This window comes from Maylandia zebra, linkage group LG3 (assembly GCF_041146795.1).
Source record: "Maylandia zebra isolate NMK-2024a linkage group LG3, Mzebra_GT3a, whole genome shotgun sequence".
In the NCBI taxonomy this organism is placed as follows: domain Eukaryota; kingdom Metazoa; phylum Chordata; class Actinopteri; order Cichliformes; family Cichlidae; genus Maylandia; species Maylandia zebra.
This window is the reverse complement of record NC_135169.1, coordinates 6293599-6313336: the sequence shown is the minus strand read 5'-3', so window position 1 is coordinate 6313336 and position 19738 is coordinate 6293599. Positions and strand designations below refer to the sequence as shown.

The 19738-nt window shown below is 45.1% G+C and overlaps 1 protein-coding gene across 1 annotated transcript in view; it reads left to right on the top strand.

Moving 5' to 3' along the window:
- The window catches only part of LOC112432613 (uncharacterized), a 33739-nt gene extending 14093 nt beyond the window's left edge, over positions 1–19646 (top strand). Inside the window, exons 4-7 of the mRNA XM_076882087.1 lie at positions 973–1299; positions 17969–18085; positions 18473–18657; positions 19314–19646. Of these exons, the coding sequence (XP_076738202.1) occupies positions 973–1299; positions 17969–18085; positions 18473–18657; positions 19314–19646 (962 nt within the window). The remainder of the gene's footprint in view (positions 1–972; positions 1300–17968; positions 18086–18472; positions 18658–19313) is intronic.
- The last annotated feature ends 92 nt before the right edge of the window (positions 19647–19738 follow it).

Genomic DNA, 19738 nt, shown 5'->3' with positions numbered 1-19738 from the left:
GCGTGCACCGGATCACGCTTGATATTTGGGGAAATCGACGGCGCATTTGGAGTATGCATTTGAAGTATGCATTTGAAGTACACTTTGAATTGGGACAGCCGTCGTCGCGTGGCGGTGACGTAATCGCACTTAAAATGCGTACTTCAAGCGTGCAGACCCTGAATTGGGACACAGCCAACCTAACAATCCTTACTCGTGTGTCACTCTAAAGAGTCCGTGCAGCAACACAATCCATTGTGGAACAAACCATCTTGCAAACAATAATTCACATTATTACAGAGACAGGAAGACAGATTGATTTTCTATTGAATGGACTTTTTCAAATCCAGCTGTAGGCCTGTGTTTGTGAGCTCATTAACAGCTGTTTGTTTAGAGAGACGTGGTCCTCACAGGACAGCCACTACAAACATATGATTTTATAGAATATGATGCATTACTGCAGATTCAACACAATAGAAAGGATTTGAAATGAGCTCAGCCTTAAACATGTGCAGCAGTAATATTGATCCACAGACACTGATGGGAACATTTTTCTGCACAATAAGTACTTTGACTTTTCATACTTTATGTACAATTTGCCAGTACTGCAGTTTTGTGTGTAGTGAGGTGTTTTCATGGTGTTTTCTTGGTGCTTTTACTAAAGGAAGCTTCTATCAAATTCTTCCACATGTTGTCAAACTGAGCTGTGTGATGAAGTGAGTGTGACAGAAACACTCAGACTGTGTTTCTCTGCTTCATCAAGTCAAATCTGGTCCTCAGAGACTGAATAAAGTCCTGTCCCACTAACAGCAGCTCCAACAGTCTGTTCACTGCTTTCTTCCTGTCAGTCTTCATCTTTCTGCTGCGTCTCCTCTTCACACTGACCACTTTCTATCTAACAGTGAGCTCCCAGTGAAGCAGCAGCATTCAGCCTGTTAGAGTCAACACAAATGTCTCCATCCAAGCTCATGTTGTGCTTTGTTGTCCTCTCAGTCCCCCAGGTGGAGGTGGATTCAGGGGTGGAGTCTGTCCAGCTGCCCTTCAACACCACACTTCACCTGCCTGAAGACGCTAAAGTGGAGTGGAAGGACAAATACGACACGAAGGTCCACGTGTATGAGAACGGCTCTGACCAGCCTGAAGAACAGAACCAGGGTTACAGAGACCGAACGAAGATGAATGAAGACCTGCTGAAAACTGGAGACCTCAGTCTGACCCTGAAACACCCCACAGATGGAGACAACAGGACCTACACCTGCACCGTCTACAGCAGGGAGGGAAACATCCTGCTGAAGAGAAAAGTGAAGCTGATAGTCAGAGGTCAGTGCTGTAGATACAGGGCAAAGGTCAGAGGTCATGCAGGAGTTTATTCTCTAGAAGCTTTTAGTTTGAATCTATTTTCAGTTCATTCAAATAAAATAAATTCTTTGATGTTTTGATCTAAAAGCCAAAAATGTCAGGCGGAGCAACTGTGTGTTTAAATGAACTAAGAAGAGCATTAAAATGATCCTAACTTCAAAATAAAAGCCTCTGGCATGATGTGAGTTTGGATCAAATCAATAGTTGTGTTAGTTTAGTCCAAATCAGTGTAAATGTATAAATATCAATAGTTTTAAAGCTGCTGAGATCATTCAAACACTTTGATCCAGTCATTTGGATGTTGTCACATGTCAGGGTGGAGCAGCCATAAATACGAGGCTTTTATTGTGAAAATGCTGAGTGTGATGATCCAGAGGAGCCCATGGGGTGTTTGTGGCTGGATGCAAAGGTTTGTAGCTCTCCTTGTAAAGAGAAACAGCTTGAAGCTACAGAGGAGCGTCTGCAGAAGAAGACAGGGGAAAGAGGAAGAAGCTGAGGCCGCTGGAGAAAAGACAGGAAAAGGAAATCAGCTTCATTTGTTGGAGGCCGTTTGTTCATCACACTGAAATATTCCCACTTTAGAGACAGGAAACAAAGTGAAGTGTGGATTGATGTTTGTCTCCATGATTTGGGCCCTGGAGTCATTTCTTCATCTCCCACTTTAAGACATATTAATGTCAGCCTCACACGTCCCACAGTGGACACATTTCTATTTCTAGATGATATTTGGAGGATGGTCATGTGTTTCTCTGCTGTCACATCATTCTGCTTAAGGCCTCTGACATCAAGATTCAGTTAAACAACAATTATAACTCAACAATTTGACGTAATGTTAGTTTTCATTAACATTAAATTAAGTTACTGGATTGGCAATCACACTCTATTAATATTACTCATTTTACCCCAGTTACTAAATAAGAAATTAGCATAGAAATAGAAACAGAAGAAAAAGAAATAGAAAAAAATAGAAATAGAAATAAATAGAAAAAATAAAAAAATATATAAATATAATATATAAATATATCAAAAAATATCAATATATATATATATATATATATATATATATAATATAATAAATAAAAAAACTAGAAATAGATAAAGAAAAATAGAAAAAGAAATCGAAAAAAATATGTTGTTGGTTTTACTTAATTCAATAGTGGACAACTGCTCGCTTTAGTTGCGAAGCAAAAACGCTGAAACCGGAGAAATAAACCGTGCGAGGGGAACGATAACGACGACAAGTCTCCCAATCGTTTACTTTTGCTGTCCTGTGAACAACATCGGCGTGGTGTTACTTGTTTGCTGTTTTCGCGATCGCGTCGCGCATGAGGATATCACCAGGTAAACTCGCCACATTTTTAAACATTTTGTTGTTCAACAGCATCACGACTGACGGAGTTTGTTTGAGATAACCTCACAAGTGTCACAGATGACACATTTGGCGTTTTTTTTGCTGGTTTGTCGGTAGCAGCTCCTGAAACGCAAGACTGCCACACATCTGTTCGACCAACGCCAGTTGATCTAAACGCCAGTAGATCTGGAACACCGCCAGCCGAGTTCGCTAAAAGGCCTCTGGTGAACTTCAAAGCATGTTGAGGAGGTAATTTAGCCATTAAAATCAGCTGTGTTGGATTAAGGACACATGTAAAACATGCAAGACAGCGGCCCTCGAGGCCTGGAGTTCCCCACAATATGTTTTTCACCTTGTGGCAGAGTCGTCAAAATGGATGGTTTTACCACTTTCATAATGAGGGGTTATGGAGAAAAAATTGAGTGTTTGGACCCCTTGTGTGACAAATTTAACTTTTTGTTTTAATCTCAGTACTGAAATCACTTTGCCAAATTATTAAAGAGGACTACTGGTCCTAACCAGTCCAATGAGGATCATGTGGATAACTAAATGCATTTTTTAATGTTGCAAAGCCACAATCTACTTATGAAACACTAACCATGAACTCCTGCACCAAGATGCAGAGTACTTTTGACTCCCTTCAAGCATCAATGTCATAATAGAATAGAATAGAATAGAATAGAATTCAACTTTACTGTCATTGCACATGCACAGGTACAGGGCAACGAAATGCAGTTTGCATCCATCCAGAAGTGCTTTAGTGATATAGATATATTACAATATATATTAGCAATAATATAGATATGTAAGTATATTACAGAAATGGGTCTATTATGTTATAATGTACACGGTATGAAGTATGTTGTGAATATGCTATAACTATAAGTATGTACAGGCTGTAGTGAGTACAAGCTATGTACAGGATATGAACAGGATATAAATATGAAAAACTATACAGAATATGAAATAAATAACTTTACAGAAATCTGAGATATACAGTTATACAGAAATGGGAACTATGCAAGTTGTAAACAGTTGTAGGATTAAAGATTATTGAATGTAGAGAATGATTATTTACACAGAGCTATACAGTAATGCAGTTAAGATAAGTGAGGGTGTAGATAGTTTCTACAGAGGCTATATAAAGTGCTAGTGGTTGTGAGTGGTGGTTCAGTCCATGTTATTATTGTGTGTTTGAGGGTACGGTTGTCCATTGTGTGTGTGTGTGTAGGTGGTTTTGTGTGTGTGTGTATGTCCAGTCCATGAGTTAACGTGGGTCAGATGTCAGGAGGCAGAGTTCAGGAGTCTGACAGCTGTGGGGAAGAAGCTGTTCCGGTACCTGGTGGTCTTAGTCCGGAGGCTCCTGTAGCGCCTCCCAGAGGGCAGGAGGGTGAAGAGTCCATGTGATGGGTGACTGGGGTCTCTGATGATTTTCCCAGCCCTTTTCAGACACCGCTTCCTGTAGATGTCTTTTATGGCAGGAAGTGGTGCTCCGGCGATGCGCTGGGCAGTTTTCACGACCCTCTGCAACGCCTTCCGGTCCGAGGCAGAGCAGTTCCCGTACCAGACTGTTATACAGTTGGTCAGGATGCTCTCGATGGTGCCACCATAGAAGTTCACCAGGATGTCTGAGGACAGGTGGTTCTTCCTCAGAGTCCTCAAGAAGAAGAGGCGCTGGTGAGCCTTCTTGACCAGCTTGGAGCAGTTGGTCGTCCAGGTGAGATCCTCGGAGATGTGGACTCCCAGGAACTTGAAGCTGCTCACACGCTCCACAGCCGTCCCCTTAATGTGGATGGGTGGATGTGGGTCAGCATTCCTCCTGTAGTCCACGATGAGCTCCTTGGTCTTCTCGGTGTTAAGCAGCAGGTCGTTTCTGTCGCACCACTCAGCCAGACGATCCACCTCCTCCCTGTAGGCGGCCTCATCGTTGTCACTGATGCCACTAACAGCAGCTCCAACAGTCTGTTCACTGCTTTCTTCCTGTCAGTCTTCATCTTTCTGCTGCGTCTCCTCTTCACACTGACCACTTTCTATCTAACAGTGAGCTCCCAGTGAAGCAGCAGCATTCAGCCTGTTAGAGTCAACACAAATGTCTCCATCCAAGCTCATGTTGTGCTTTGTTGTCCTCTCAGTCCCCCAGGTGGAGGTGGATTCAGGGGTGGAGTCTGTCCAGCTGCCCTTCAACACCACACTTCACCTGCCTGAAGACGCTAAAGTGGAGTGGATGGACGATACCATATATGACAGGAAGGTCCACGTGTATGAGAACGGCTCTGACCAGCCTGAAGAACAGCACCAGCGTTACAGAGACCGAACGAAGATGAATGAAGACCTGCTGAAAACTGGAGACCTCAGTCTGACCCTGAAACACCCCACAGATGGAGACAACTGGACCTACACCTGCACCGTCTACAGCAGGGAGGGAAACATCCTGCTGAAGAGACAAGTGGAGCTGAAAGTCAGAGGTCAGTGCTGTAGACACAGGGCAAAGGTCAGAGGTCATGTAGGAGTTTATTCTCTAAAAGCTTTTAGTTTGAATCTATTTTCAGTTCATTCAAATAAAATAAATTCTTTGATGTTTTGATCTAAAAGCCAAAAATGTCAGGCGGAGCAACTGTGTGTTTAAATGAACTAAGAAGACCATTAAAATGATCCTACCTTCAAAATAAAAGCCTCTGGCATGATTTGAGTTGTGTGATTGAGAGTGAATGAAAGTGAGTGATGGAGGCAGCAGGAAACTAACAGGCTGTTTGTTCTGAGAGGTCACATGACTGTTGTTCTCAGCAGAGTCTGATGATTTGATGAGACCATGAGAGCGGCTTCAGTTCCTCATCAGAAAGAGTCTGACAGAAGCTCCTCCCTCTGTACCCCAGTAGACTTCTATTAGACTGCTCCAGATTCCTGAGAGTTCACACAGAAAACTTTACAAACAGCCAAAGAAAAACTATTGAAAAGCTTCAAGATCACAAAGAGCTCTTTCACAGCACATATGAGCCATTAAGAAGTGCACATTTGTGTTTCCCACAGTCCATCATCCAATAATATCAAAGGACAAACTGTGAGGTAAAAAGCCTTCAGCTCTTTTTGAAGGAAGCAAAAAGACTTTGGTCCTGAGAGATGGTTCAAAACACAACTCAGACCTACCAAAGTATTATTTGTGCCAAACACATGAAGCCTTCAACTTTGTATGTGTCCAGTCAGTGTGGCAATAGAAGTCACTGTGAGGATTTTCAATGTGCTGTCAAAGAGCATCCAAACAATCAGGTGAGGATGAAGAGAATTAGTGTGGATGGACAGAAAATCCATATCCAGTGTGATTTAGGAGCAGCTCATATATAATGAGTGAAATGAAAGAAGAGCACAGACAGGAAGAACATGAGTGAGCAGACATTTTGGAGCTGCTGATCCACACAGGGCTGGATGGAAGGAGTGGGAGTCCATGATGGCTCAAAGTCTCTGATCTAACTGTTCCTGAGCCTCTCCCCCTGCCTCCTCTTTGGATCTTCTCCTCCTCTTCTTCCTTATCTGCCTCCTCCACCACTGCTCTCTCCTCCCTCATCTCCTCCTCAGCTGAACTGAAGTCAGGGCTGTAACATGAGGAAACGTGCAGAAATGACTGAGTCAGCATGTTGTTGAAGTGAGTTGAGTGATGGTGAGCAGATTAGATGTGCGAGCCTCCCTGTAGAGAAAAGCAGATCTTCTCCAGAGTTTCCCACCTCATGTTTTCCTGTGTCACAGCTGATTGTCACATCCTGGCTGTCACTAAATGAGTGGTCCAAAGGTGGAAGGAGGAGCACAGTTAGATTGTTCACCTCCTAACCTGTGAAATCAACCAGCTGAATGAAAAACACTGTGATCCTATGAGCTGCTATCAGGGCTGCTCCATTCTCAGGATTCTCATCTGGATGACTGAAGCAGATTATTGATGAAGTCAGCAAACAGCTTTCAAAATGGCTCTTTTTCCAGGGGAACTCCCTGAAATGTAAATCTCATTGGAATGAAGAAGAAGTCCAAAGGCGTGGTTAGGCCCAGACTTGTGGCTGTTTTCAATGTAAAGCCCATGTTGCAGGCAGCTGCTGCTCCTTACTGGCCCACAGCCTCCACTGATGGATGTGTCAGCTCACTTGTACTGCAGCCACGGGGAGAGCGATGGTGAAGCTGACAACCAGAGGTGTAGCGCTATTTGTTGAAGTAGCCCAGCTGTGCCATGGAAGCACAAGTTTCCAGAGATGATTGGACTGTGAGCAGAAATGATCCATGTTGGACTGAATTGAAGAACAGATCATAAAGTCCTCTGTGTGCCCAGCCCGTCTGTCTGAGCATCTTCATCAGTGTGCAGCTGATCTACAGCTAATGTGCTGATTGATGAGCAGCCTGTTCATGGTGATGATGAGAAACAGATTGGATTCAAAGCACAAATGAGTGAAAAAGGAGCAGCAGCCATGATAGAGCGAGTCCTCTGCTGACAGAAATAGTGGAGTGAAGGATTTGTGCAGCGTTTCTCTGTGAAAACAGCTGATTCAGATCAATGAGAGGAGGATGAAGGAGAAGCAGCATGTTTCTGATAGAAGCATCACTGCTGTGCTACAAACTGCTGGAAGTAGAAGAAGTCAGAGCAGTCGATAACATGAAGTTACAGAGTAACTGTCAACGGAAAGAATGCAAGGCAAGTTTATTTGTATAGCACAATTCAACAACAAGGTGATTCAAAGTGCTTTACAGAGACATTAGAAACAAAAACAAATAAAAAGCATGATTTAAAATTGATTAAAACAAGCAAATAAACTAACTAACTAATTAACAAACAAACAAAACAGTATATAAAATCAAAACAGATAAAATCAGAACAGTAGATAAAATCAGTAGTTAAATGTAAGTTTTGAAATTTAAGCTTAAAAGTGTGGATTTGGTGCTTTATTTAAATGCAGCTGAGAACAGGTGAGTCTTCAACCTGGATTTAAATAAACTGAGTGTTTCAGCTGATCTGAGGCTTTCTGGGAGTTTGTTCCAGATATAAGGAGCATAAAAGCTGAATGCAGCTTCTCCGTGTCTGGTTCTGACTCTGGGAACTGATAAAAGACCGGATCCAGATGACCTGAGGGATCTGGAAGGTTCATACTGGGTCAGGAGGTCATTGATGTATTTTGGTCCTAAACCATTCAGAGCTTTATAGACCAGCATCAGAACTTTAAAGTCTATCCTCTGACGGACAGGCAGCCAGTGTAAAGACCTCAGAGCTGGACTGATGTGGTCCACTTTTTTGGTCTTAGTGAGGACTCGAGCAGCAGAGTTCTGAATGAGCTGTAGTTGTCTGACGGATTTTTTTAGGTAGACCTGTAAAGATGCTGTTACAGTAATCAAGCCTACTAAAGATGAATGCATGGACTAGTTTTTCCAGGTCCTGTTGAGACATCAGATCTTTTATCCTTGAAATGTTCTTGAGGTGATAGTAAGCTGATTTTGTTATTGTCTTAATGTGTTTTTCTAAGTTTAGGTCTGCATCCATCACTACACCCAAATTTCTCGCCTGGTTTGTGGTTTTTAGATGTATAGATTGAAGTTCTCTGGTGACCTGTAATCGTTTTTCTTTGGCGCCAAAGACTATTTCCTCAGTTTTGTTTTTGTTTAGCTGGAGAAAATTGTGGCACAGCCAGTCATTGATTTCCTCAATGCATTTACCAAGAACCTGTACAGGGCCTCAGTCTCCTGGTGACATTGTGATATATATTTGTGTGTCATCTGCATAGCTATGATAGTTTATTTTGTTGTTCTTTATAATCTGTGCCAGTGGGAGCATGTAAATGTTAAACAGAAGGGGTCCCAAGATGGAACCTTGGGGAACTCCACATGTGATACTTGTCTGCTCAGATGTGAAGTTACCTATTGATACAAAGTATTTCCTGTTTTCTAAGTATGAGAGGAGAGGACGAGAAACATTTGTTCAGTGTCAGCATCAGATGTCAGAAAAATACAGGAACCTCATACAGCGCTTAGAGAAGATGATTCATTGCATATGTAATAAAGTGTACAGACAAATGGAAACATATGAAAGTAACTTTGAAGGCAGCAGAGACGTGTTTGCTCTCAGAGACGTGTCATGTTAATAAGAGACTCGGGGAGGACCAGCAGAGAGGACAGGCTGATTGTTGTACACTGGGACAGTTTAAGCTCAGCTTTTACAGCCCATGTAGCAGACTGTCATCAGAACCAGTGGATGAAACCAGTGCAGTGAAAATAATGTGGTGTGGGGATTTTAATGGTCACAGTGAGCAGAGCAGTCAGTGAAGAATGAATGAAGTTAAAGAAGCTGTACAAGAGTAGATATTAGAGCAGGGACAGAGTCAGCAGCTGATCTCAGGATGGTCTCAGATTGGCTGTCAGGTGTTTGCTGATGGCAGGAAGTCACAGACAGGAAGTGACCTCACTCCTGTAATGATGATACAGAGCTGGGTGTAGAGGAGCGATACAGGGGTGATGAAGTGGTGTTTCAGTGCTGCTGACTGGAGGACATTCAGATTTGTTAGTAAACTGTACAAAGTGATGTGAGTGTTGATGATGTAAGTTGTTGTGTTTGTAACGCTGTTTTAGAAGCAGCAAAGCAGGCGATGAGGAAGAAAGGAGGGAAGGTCACAAACAAAGTGTGATTAAAGATCTGTGGAGGTCTGTAGCTCAGCTGTGGGGGAGGGTGGAGCAGTGACAGTGGAGGCTGGTGAAGTCACAGCAGTGAAAGATCAATATAGTCCAGATAATATTAGTGAAGAAAACAGTTATAGAATATCAGGAGTTATTACAGCAGTGTTGGGGAGTAACTGAATACATGTACCAGCGTTACATATTTAAAATACAAAATATGAGTAACTGTATTCTGTTACAGTTACCGTTTAAATAGGTGGTAATGAGAATACAGTTACTTGAAATAATGGATTACACGTGGTCTTTTCCAGTCTCATATGTTAGGCTATGCTCTCTCTAGTTTTGGTAATTCCACGTTGGTGGAAACCCAAACAAAACACGATTAAGAGGCTCTAATGTCTGTGTCTCAATCTCACGGCCCATGTCACCTCTGCTTGCAGCTGCATAATGACGTGAAGAAATATTTTTTTTAATATTTTTTTTATTATTCAAAAAATCATTTAATATGAAAGCAACAGGCAGAGTCTTACAGGCATCGCCCTAAAGAATGTAGCCTGATGGGCAGTGTAGTCCGTGCTGCAGGGAGAACTGTCATACACGTTATGTGTCTGTGAGCGCGAGGAGGGAGAAAAAGGAAAAGTACGAGCTGTCACCGAGCAGAAACGGGAGCTTGAAGCATGTAAATATAATAATAACCACTGCAGCCAAAAACAGTGCCTGAGGAGCCCAGTTGTAAGTAAGCTATTAAGACTCGACTGTACACCGTGTTCGTGTTTTCCTCCGAAACAGTAAGTTCTGTTGGAGCAGCCTTTCAACGCCTCTCTCTGTCTCTGGCTAACAAAGTTGACCCAGACAACAAAGTAAAGCTAGTTTTCAGCTACGAGCCCGACGTATTAGCCAGAGGTCCCTTTACTATGGTTCAGAGCCGCGGACCTGTTTTATATACGCGTGAAACAGTTTTCTACACGAGATCACTGCAAAAAGTGCAGCCTTACCTAATGTCCACCTACTGTTACTCATTTATATTAAGGTTTAAATATCTAGTTGGTATTTATATGGCAAGTAACCTTCAATAACGGTAATAAATCACACAGCAATAGTACATTCATGTAGTTGTAAAAAGCATGATAATATATTAAATAATCCAAAGTATTCAGAATACGTTACTGTCATTGAGTAACGTAACGGAATACGTTACAAAATACATTTTGGGGCATGTATTCTGTTGTTATAACAGGTCAAATCATCTAAAGATATTTTACTAGAATATCACAGAGTTTGGGAGGATGGGAAACTTCCAAAGAGCTGGAAGGAAGCAGAGATTGTACCAACATGAAACCAGGAAATGGCAGACGGATGGTTTCAACATCCAACATCTGCAACATAATGGAGACGATGATAAACAACAGATTAACAAACTATAATGAAAATAAAAGATATCGGAGTGGGTTTAGGAGACGGGGAAGTACGATGGGTCCAGCTTCATGTTTAAAACATGAAACAATAAAAAGATGAAATCAAACTCAGATCTCATGAACAACAGTTGGGAGGACAGAACAACTGCAGTTTGTGAGTGTGTGGTTTGAAAGGATGTCAGAAGAAAGAGAAAACAGCTGAAGTTAAAACCTGTCAGTCAGACAATGTTGGTACCAACAGTACAGCCGTGGATCCTCCTGATGCTGCAGGTTTGAGAGCTTTGACTTTAAACTCACACACAGAACAAACACTGATCACACAGTTATGTTCAAATCTGTACAGATGCATCAAAACACAGCCAATCAAAACACAGCATTCATTGTCAAAGTAGGAAAAGGATCAATGATGGTATCAGTGTACACAGGAGAGATGGCTGGAGACATGAGAACACTACGATGAGTCATGTGATCAGACTCGGGTTCATCTTTGGTCAGTTTACAGCACAGGTGTTCAGACAGGTGGGAAAGCAGTGAGTGGAGGAAAAGAGAGGATGATGGTCTAGAAATGTAAAGGAGAAATGAGGAGCACAGGAAGGAGAGAGGAGAGGAGGTCATCTTACAGGACGGGTCCAGGAATCTATGTACAGGTAAACGAGAGATGAATCAGAACCAGGAAACGCTAGGAATAAACACGAGACATAACAAGAGCCAGGGTGTCATTGATGTGTGTCTAACAACATCCAGCGACGAGAAGCTTTGAACCAGCGTCTTAAGTAGTTGCTGAGGAAGGCTGGATAATGAGCCACATGTCCGCGATTACTCAGAGGTGCGTGAGCCGAAGGCGGGAGCCCGCCAAGACCTCCGCCCAGGCAGAGGAAAGACAGGAGAGCAGAAATCAAAACAAAAATGCAGGAAGCCTTGCTGGGAGGGCCGGGCAGACAAAGGGACCATGACACTTAGAATAGAATAGAATAGAATTCAACTTTATTGTCACTGCACATGCACAGGTACAAGGCAACGAAATGCAGTTTGCATCCATCCAGAAGTGCTTTAGTGATATAGATATATTACAATATATATTGTAGCACGGTGGCACGGTGGTTAGCACTGTTGCCGCACAGCAAGAAGGTCCTGAGTTCAATTCCACCATCAGGCCGGGGTCTTTCTGTGTGGAGTTTGCATGTTCTCCCCGTGTTTGCGTGGGTTCTCTCCGGGTACTCCGGCTTCCTCCCACCGTCCAAAGACATGCAGCTTGTGGGGATAGGTTAATTGATTAATCCAAATTGTCACTAGGTGTGAATGTGCGAGTGAATGTGAGTGTGAATGGTTGTCTGTCCCTGTGTGTTAGCCCTGCAACAGACTGGCGACCTGTCCAGGGTGTACCCCGCCTTTCGCCCTATGACAGCTGGGATAGGCTCCAGCGCCCCCCGCGACCCTGAAAAGGATAAGCGGAAGCGAATGGATGGATGGATGGACAATATATATTAGCAATAATATAGATATGTGAGTACATTACAGAAATGGGTCTATTATGGTATGTTACAATGTACACGGTATGAAGTACACTCAACAAAAATATAAACGCAACACTTTTGTTTTTGCTCCCATTCCCCATGGGATGGATGTAGAGACCTAAAATTCATTCCAGATACACAATATAACCATCCCTCCCAAACAGAGGTCACAAATCAGTCCAAATGTGTGGTAGTGGGCACATCTGCTATATTGAGATAATCCATCCCACCTCACAGGTGTGCCACATCAGGATGCTGATCTGACATCATGAGTAGTGCACAGGTGTACCTCAAACTGCCCACAACAAAAGGCCACCCTGGAATGTGCAGTTTTTTGCGCTATTGGGGGTCTGGGGACCCAGAACCGGTCAGTATCTGGTGTGACCACCATTTGCCTCATGCAGTGCAACACATCGTCGCATGGAGTCTATCAGATTGTCAATTGTGGCCTGTGGAATGTTGGTCCACTCCACTTCAATGGCTGTGCGAGGTTGTTGGATAATCGTGGGAACTGGTACACGCTGTCGTATACGCCGGTCAAGCACATCCCGAACATGCTCAATGGGTGACATGTCCGGTGAGTATGCTGGCCATGCAAGAACTGGGACATTCTCAGCTGCCATCTGCCCTGAACAATGTGAACCATGATTCATCCGTGAAGCGCACACCTCTCCAACGTGCCAGACGCCATCGAATGTGAGCATTTGCCCACACAAGTCTGTTACGGCGACGAGCTGGAGTCAGGTCAAGACCCCGATGAGGACGACGGGCATGCAGTTGAGCGTCCCTGAGACGGTTTCTGACAGTTTGTGCAGAAATTGTTTGGTTGTGCAAACCAATTGTTCCAGCAGCTGTCTGGGTGGCTGGTCTCAGACGATCTTGGAGGTGAACCTGCTGGATGTGGAGGTCCTGGGCTGGTGTGGTTACACGAGGTCTGCGGTTGTGAGGCCGGTTGGATGTGCTGCCATATTCTCTGAAACACCTGTGGAGACGGCTTATGGTTGAGAAATGAACATTCAATGCACGGGCGACAGATCTGGTTGACATTCCTGCTGTCAGCATGCCAATTGCAAGCTCCCTCATTGCTTGTGGCATCTGTGGCATTTTGCTGTGAGACAAAACTGCACATTCCAGGGTGGCCTTTTGTTGTGGGCAGTCTGAGGTACACCTGTGCACTACTCATGATGTCAGATCAGCATCCTGATGTGGCACACCTGTGAGGTGGGATGGATTATCTCAATATAGCAGATGTGCCCACTACCACACATTTGGACTGATTTGTGACCACTGTTTGGGAGGGATAGTTATACTGTGTATCTGGAATGAATTTTAGGTCTCTACGTCCATCCCATGGGGAATGGGAGCAGTAACAAAGGTGTTGCGTTTATATTTTTGTTGAGTGTATGTTGTGAATATGCTAAAACTATAAGTATGTACAGGCTGTAGTGAGTACAAGCTATGAACAGGATATAAATATGAAAAACTATACAGAATCTGAGATATACAGTTATACAGAAATGTGAACTATGCGGGTTATAAACAGTTGTAGGATTAAAGATTATCGTATGTACAGAATGATTATTTACACAGAACTATACAGTAGTGCAGTTAAGATCAGTGAGATATGTGGATAATTCCTACAGAGGCTGTATAAAGTGCTGGTGGCTGTGAGTGGTGGTTCAGTCCATGTTATTATTGTGTGTACGAGGGTATTAGGACGGAGTTTCCCTTCACTGATTCTTTCTGAACGAGGATTTCTGTGCTCAGTCCAACTTTGTGAGACACTTCTTTGAGATCCCCTCGTGCCAAATGTAATAACAGCCATCTAGTGTCATGACTGGAAGACTGTTCCTGTATGCTGTGTGGTGGGTGAGGTGCTGAGTGGGGATAAATCACAGTCTGGTTCTTGAGGTGGTCCTGACCTTGAAATGCTCTCATTCATTCCTCGGTGTGAACAGGCAGCTTCTGCAGGTGTGGTGCTAAAGCTTCATCTGGGTGGAGTCACAGGTGTTAGCTGGTGAACAGCTGACTCTGTCGGTGGTCTCTAGAGCGGACAGCTGTGTTATTTCTTTGTGTCATCCATCTCTCGATGCTGCTGTGAGCCAGGCGTCAGCAGCAGCATCAGCAGCATTTCTCTCCTTGAATGTCTCTGCTCGTCATGAAGGGGCTTTACTGTTTCGCCAATACTGTGCGTCCATTTGTCCACTTTGACAGACAGCTGACAGCTTCAATAAACATCAGACACAGAAGTAAAGTTCAAGGTTTTTACTTCATCTTCAGTCTTCTTGTGTGTAAAACTAAAACTTTTCATTAACCCTCTGGGGTCGAGGGACGCGCCGGCACGTCAAAATCACATGATCAATTTAAGACAACACAGCGACTCAGTCTCCATTTCACAGCTTGGGTCGAAAGTGCGGACTTCAAACTATATACCAGTTTTTGAATTGTGTCAATGGGCCACGTAAAACCAGAGTTATGATAAAAAATACACGCGATGTTTTTTTCTGAACAAAACAGTGGTGTTTACATCGGGAAGAACGGTAAAAACGGCGTTTTCTACAGACAGCGCTAGCAAACACTCTCCGCTTGTGAGTGAAAAAAGAAAAAGAAAAAACACCCCTTCCCTATCCGGTTGTTCAGTGATGACACGATGAATCCTACTTCCGGGTCTAAAGTAGTCTGCGTTTCATATGGCTTTTGTGTTGTTAACATGTTTAATGTTTTGTATTTTCTTCTATTTGATCTCAAAAAGCTCCTAAAACAGTCAGTGATCACTGTTGACCTCCCTCGGCTTTTATTACCGCTAATCATTTATTTAAGCTCAGTTTTTAAAACCTTAGGATGTAACTACAGCCCATCACATGCAGCAGTATATGAATGACTAACCTCGTATTGTGGATGGATTATCTCAGTTGTTCTCCTGGCTGAAATTTGGTCCTTTTACAGCATCCTGCCATGCGATTACATTTGTTCCTGGCCACCGAGAACACTCACGGTAACTTTTATCGAGTGGAAAAAAAGTTAGCTTGTTTATATTATGCTAACATAGCTGTGTCGCTAGCGGTCACGTAGCACATCATTATATACCAGCTAGCCCAACTTCAGTAACCCTACAAACGTCACTGCTGTTTAGTTTTCTGTCTTCATTTATGCTGGAAGTGATAACAGAGCTGTACGTTTGAATTTGTTTCCAAAACCCCGCAGTCAGGACATGCTATATTGTATTTAGATAGAAGCTAGCGAGCTAACTCCCTGCTAACTTCTAACTCCGTTAAATGTCATAAATTCCGTTTTCATGGATGCCTGGATGTTAAACTCAATTGTTACACCTGGTAGAGCAGAACGCTGATCATTTTATTAAAGATGAAAGACTTAAGACAGTTTTTCAACTCTCAGTAATGCCATAGTGATCGCTTGATATATGGACCTGCAGCGGAGTTTAGACCCAGACACGGCTAGTGACGTCAGACTGAACAATCGGATTGGTGTTAAAGTGTACCATGTCAGCCAATCAAAAAATGATATGGCAACATGTGGCACTTGGTTGTTTAGGGAGAAGGGGAAGTTTTTAGGAGTGACACCGGCGACGGAAAGCGGGCGAGCGAAAGACAGAGAGAGAGAGAGCGAGTTTTCACATGTGAGACATTAGTGACGTTGAGCGTGTTTGGAGGCTGTAGTTAGTGTGTTGTGTAGTTATAGTTGTGTGTTGTGTGTCACAAACCTACTTGTTACACAAACTTACAGGTAACTACAGGCTGCTTGAGCCTTATTTGCAGGTGGTGTTATAAAGTGTTACTGAAACAGCTGCTGACCAAAGTGATGCACATTTAAAGGAGTCAAAGTCCTGAAATAATTCAACAGATTAAAACAAACATAAGATGAGAAACCATGAGTGAAACAAACAGCATGGTGGTGCTGATCATTGTTGCCTCACAGCAACAAGTTCCTGAGGTCATTTCCACCACCTGAGTGGGGCCTTTCCCCCCACACTCCGCTCTGTGTGCTGTGAGTGTCTCTCTGTGTTAGCTGGGATAAGGAGAAGAGGAAGAGGATGGAGGGTGTTGAAAGTCTCTAATGTTGCGTGGGTCTTTGTTCCACAGTTTAGGAGCAGCTGCAAAGCCCTGATCTCCTCTGTGTTTGAACCTGATCTGGAGACAGTGAGAACCAATAACTGAGGGCAAAATAAGGACACTGAGACTAAAAGCAGTCTACAGGGTTATGTTACAAACACCAAAGCATGAAGCACTGGTGCAGCTGACTCACACAGACTCTCCTCCACACTGTCCTCAGTTATAAAGTGCTTTACAAACACAAACATTATGACTAACAGCTGGATTTTCCTGTTTCAGTGCAGCGAACTAACAATGAGCCAACAAGGCCTCACGTGACATCAGTCAGTGAGAGTTTCACTGCTGCAGCAGCTCTGTTCACTCACACTTATTAATATTAATGCTCATTACAAATGTTACAGCAGCTGATGCACAAATCTTTGTCTGTGTTAATAAAGTTGGATCAGTTCAAACAGTTTGTTGCTCTGCTTGAAAGCAGCAGTTTTTCTAATGCACCACCTTCATGTTTCCTTCATATTTGAATCCCCCTGTAGATGCTGACAGGTAACCATGTCACACAGAGCTCAAGCCTTTGAATCCAGCTGTGACTGTTGATTTTCTATTGAATGGACTTTTTCAAATCCAGCTGTAGGCCTGTGTTTGTGAGCTCATTAACAGCTGTTTGTTTAGAGAGACGTGGTCCTCACAGGACAGCCACTACAAACATATGATTTTATAGAATATGATGCATTACTGCAGATTCAACACAATAGAAAGGATTTGAAATGAGCTCAGCCTTAAACATGTGCAGCAGTAATATTGATCCACAGACACTGATGGGAACATTTTTCTGCACAATAAGTACTTTGACTTTTCATACTTTATGTACAATTTGCCAGTACTGCAGTTTTGTGTGTAGTGAGGTGTTTTCATGGTGTTTTCTTGGTGCTTTTACTAAAGGAATGTCATGGTCCTGGGTCGTTGACCCAGCGTTTTGTGTTTATTCTGATTTGTATTAGTTTAGGGTTGAACCTGAAGTTGATGTATATTCAGCCCTACCTGTGTCTGTCCTTGGTGCTCTGTTCATGTCCCTGCGTTGTGTTGCAAATCAGTCTGTGTTTCCCGCTTTACTTTGAAGGCTCGTGTTCTAGATTTCCTGTTTTGTTCTGAAAGTCTGTTTCTGTTGTCATTGTGTTCAGCTTGTCTCCTCCGGTCCTCATGTGTATTACGTTCAGCTGTTCTTCCCTCCTGTGTGTGATTACCTGATTACCTTGTGTGTGTATATTTAGTGGGTGTCGGTCTGTGTTCGTTGTCGGCTCGTCTGCGTTCTATGGTGTTCCTGTCTCTGCGTCTCTCTGCCCCGCACCCCTTTTGTATGGTCTCAGGTTTGTCATTTAGTTCTCCCAGTTTAGGTTTCTTCAGTTGTTTTGTCATGCCTCACTGCCTGTTTCTGCCATTGTCACGTTGTAAATAAACATCACTCGTATCATCAGTCACTGCTGCATTTTGGGTCCTCCCTTCCCTCCACACCACACGGCTCACTCCGCCAGCCGTGACAGTACGAGCCGACCAGACATGGAAGAGTGTCTCCGCGCTGTAGAAGCCAGGCTACAGCAGCTCATCTCTGCTCACTCCTGGCTGCTGGACTCTCTTCACCCGCTCGCACAGGACTTCATACTCAACGAACTGCACCTTCACCCACCAGCCGCTACCGCTTCCCAACTCAGCCCGGCGGCGAAGATTTTGCCCAGCCCAGCGGCGAAGATTTTGCCCGGCCCGCCGGAGGTTTTGCCCGGCCCGCCGGAGGTTTTGCCCGGCCCGCCGGAGGCTTTGCCCGAGAGGAAGCGACGATCGCGCTGTCGGCGCGTCGCCACACAGCCGGGGAATAGGACTTCGGAACTGCCGGCTGTGGTGAGTGGAAAAGACGCTCCGTCTGTTTCGCCAGCTCGCATGACTGTTTATTCCAGGGCTGTGTTTGTTGAGTCAGCTGCCCAGCCGGTAGCTCGGTTAGCTGCCCAGCAGTCGCTAACTCAGTTAGCCGCTCAATCGTCACCTCCATTACAGTCACAGCCAGACCTATGTTACAGTCCATAGCCTGGTCAATAGCTCAGTTGGCAAGAGACTCATCAGCCTTATTATCAGCTCAGCCGTCATCTTCACCTACTCCTCCAGTACTACAAGTTGAGTCCATCCGACCCGGAAAGCACTGTTTTTCACCTGTTCATGTCAAGCAGAGAGACGCACCACAAAACGCAGTAATCAGTCCGCAACAGCTGGCCAGTACAGAGACTGTAACGCACTCCAGGGCCTCCCCAGAGGCTGGGTTCCAGCCCCCAGCCGACTCTGGACCCCTGGAGGTTAAGAAGCCAGCTGAGGACTGCATCCGGCTGTCGCTGCCTGAGCTGAGTCACTGCTCTGTGCAGCCGCAGTCCGCTTTGTGTTCGCCAGAGGCCCGTGCGCCTGCTGGTTCTGACCTGTCCCTGCCAGAGGCCCGTGCGCCTGCTGGTTCTGACCTGTCCTTGCCAGAGGCCCGTGCGCCTGCTGGTTCTGACCTGTGTGTTCCAGGGGCCCCGGTGCCCACTGGTCCAGAGACTGTTTTCGCTGGGGGGCCCGAGGAGCCCGTCCAGCCTCCTGCTTCGCCTGCTGGGGGGCCCGAGGAGCCCGTCCAGCCTCCTGCTTCGCCTGCTGGGGGGCCCGAGGAGCCCGTCCAGCCCCAAGACTCGTCAGCTGGGGGGCCCGAGGAGCCCGTCCAGCCCCAAGACTCGTCAGCTGGGGGGCACGAGGAGCCCGTCCAGCCTTCAGCCTCATCATCCTCGCCCGCTGCGGCTTCAGCCTCTGCTTCGTCTGGTCCAGCTTCAGCGTCTTCAGCCTCGTCTGGTCCAGCTTCAGCGTCTTCAGCCTCGTCTGGTCCAGCTTCAGCTTTGCCTGGTCCAGCCTCTTCTGGTCCAGCTTCAGCTTCGCCTGGTCCAGCCTCTGCTTCGGTCTCGTCTGGTGCTACGACGGCCGCCATCAGGTCCCAGACTGCCGCCTCGACATCAGCGGTCGTCTGTCGGGCCGCTGGTGGAGCGTCATCGTCGATATGGACGACCTCCTAGACGCCGCCGTTGCCTTCCGCGCGGTCGGCCTCCAGACTTGTGTCATCGCCGCCATTGCTGTCCACACGGTCTGCCTCCAGACTTGTGTCATTGCCGCCGTTGCTGTCCGCACGGTCGGCCGCCTGAACGGTTTCCCTGTTGCCGCCGTGTGCACGGTCGGCCCCCTGATCTGCCTCCACTCCGCCACCGCTGCCTTCCGCTCGGTCGGCTTATGGATCTGCGTCGCTGACGTGGCCGGCCTCAGAAGATGAACTGTCCTGGACTTCTGAGTTGTCAGCCTCCGGGCCGGCCTCCTGAACCGTGTTTTGTTCTCGTACTCCAGCATGTGTGTTTTTGTTTTGGA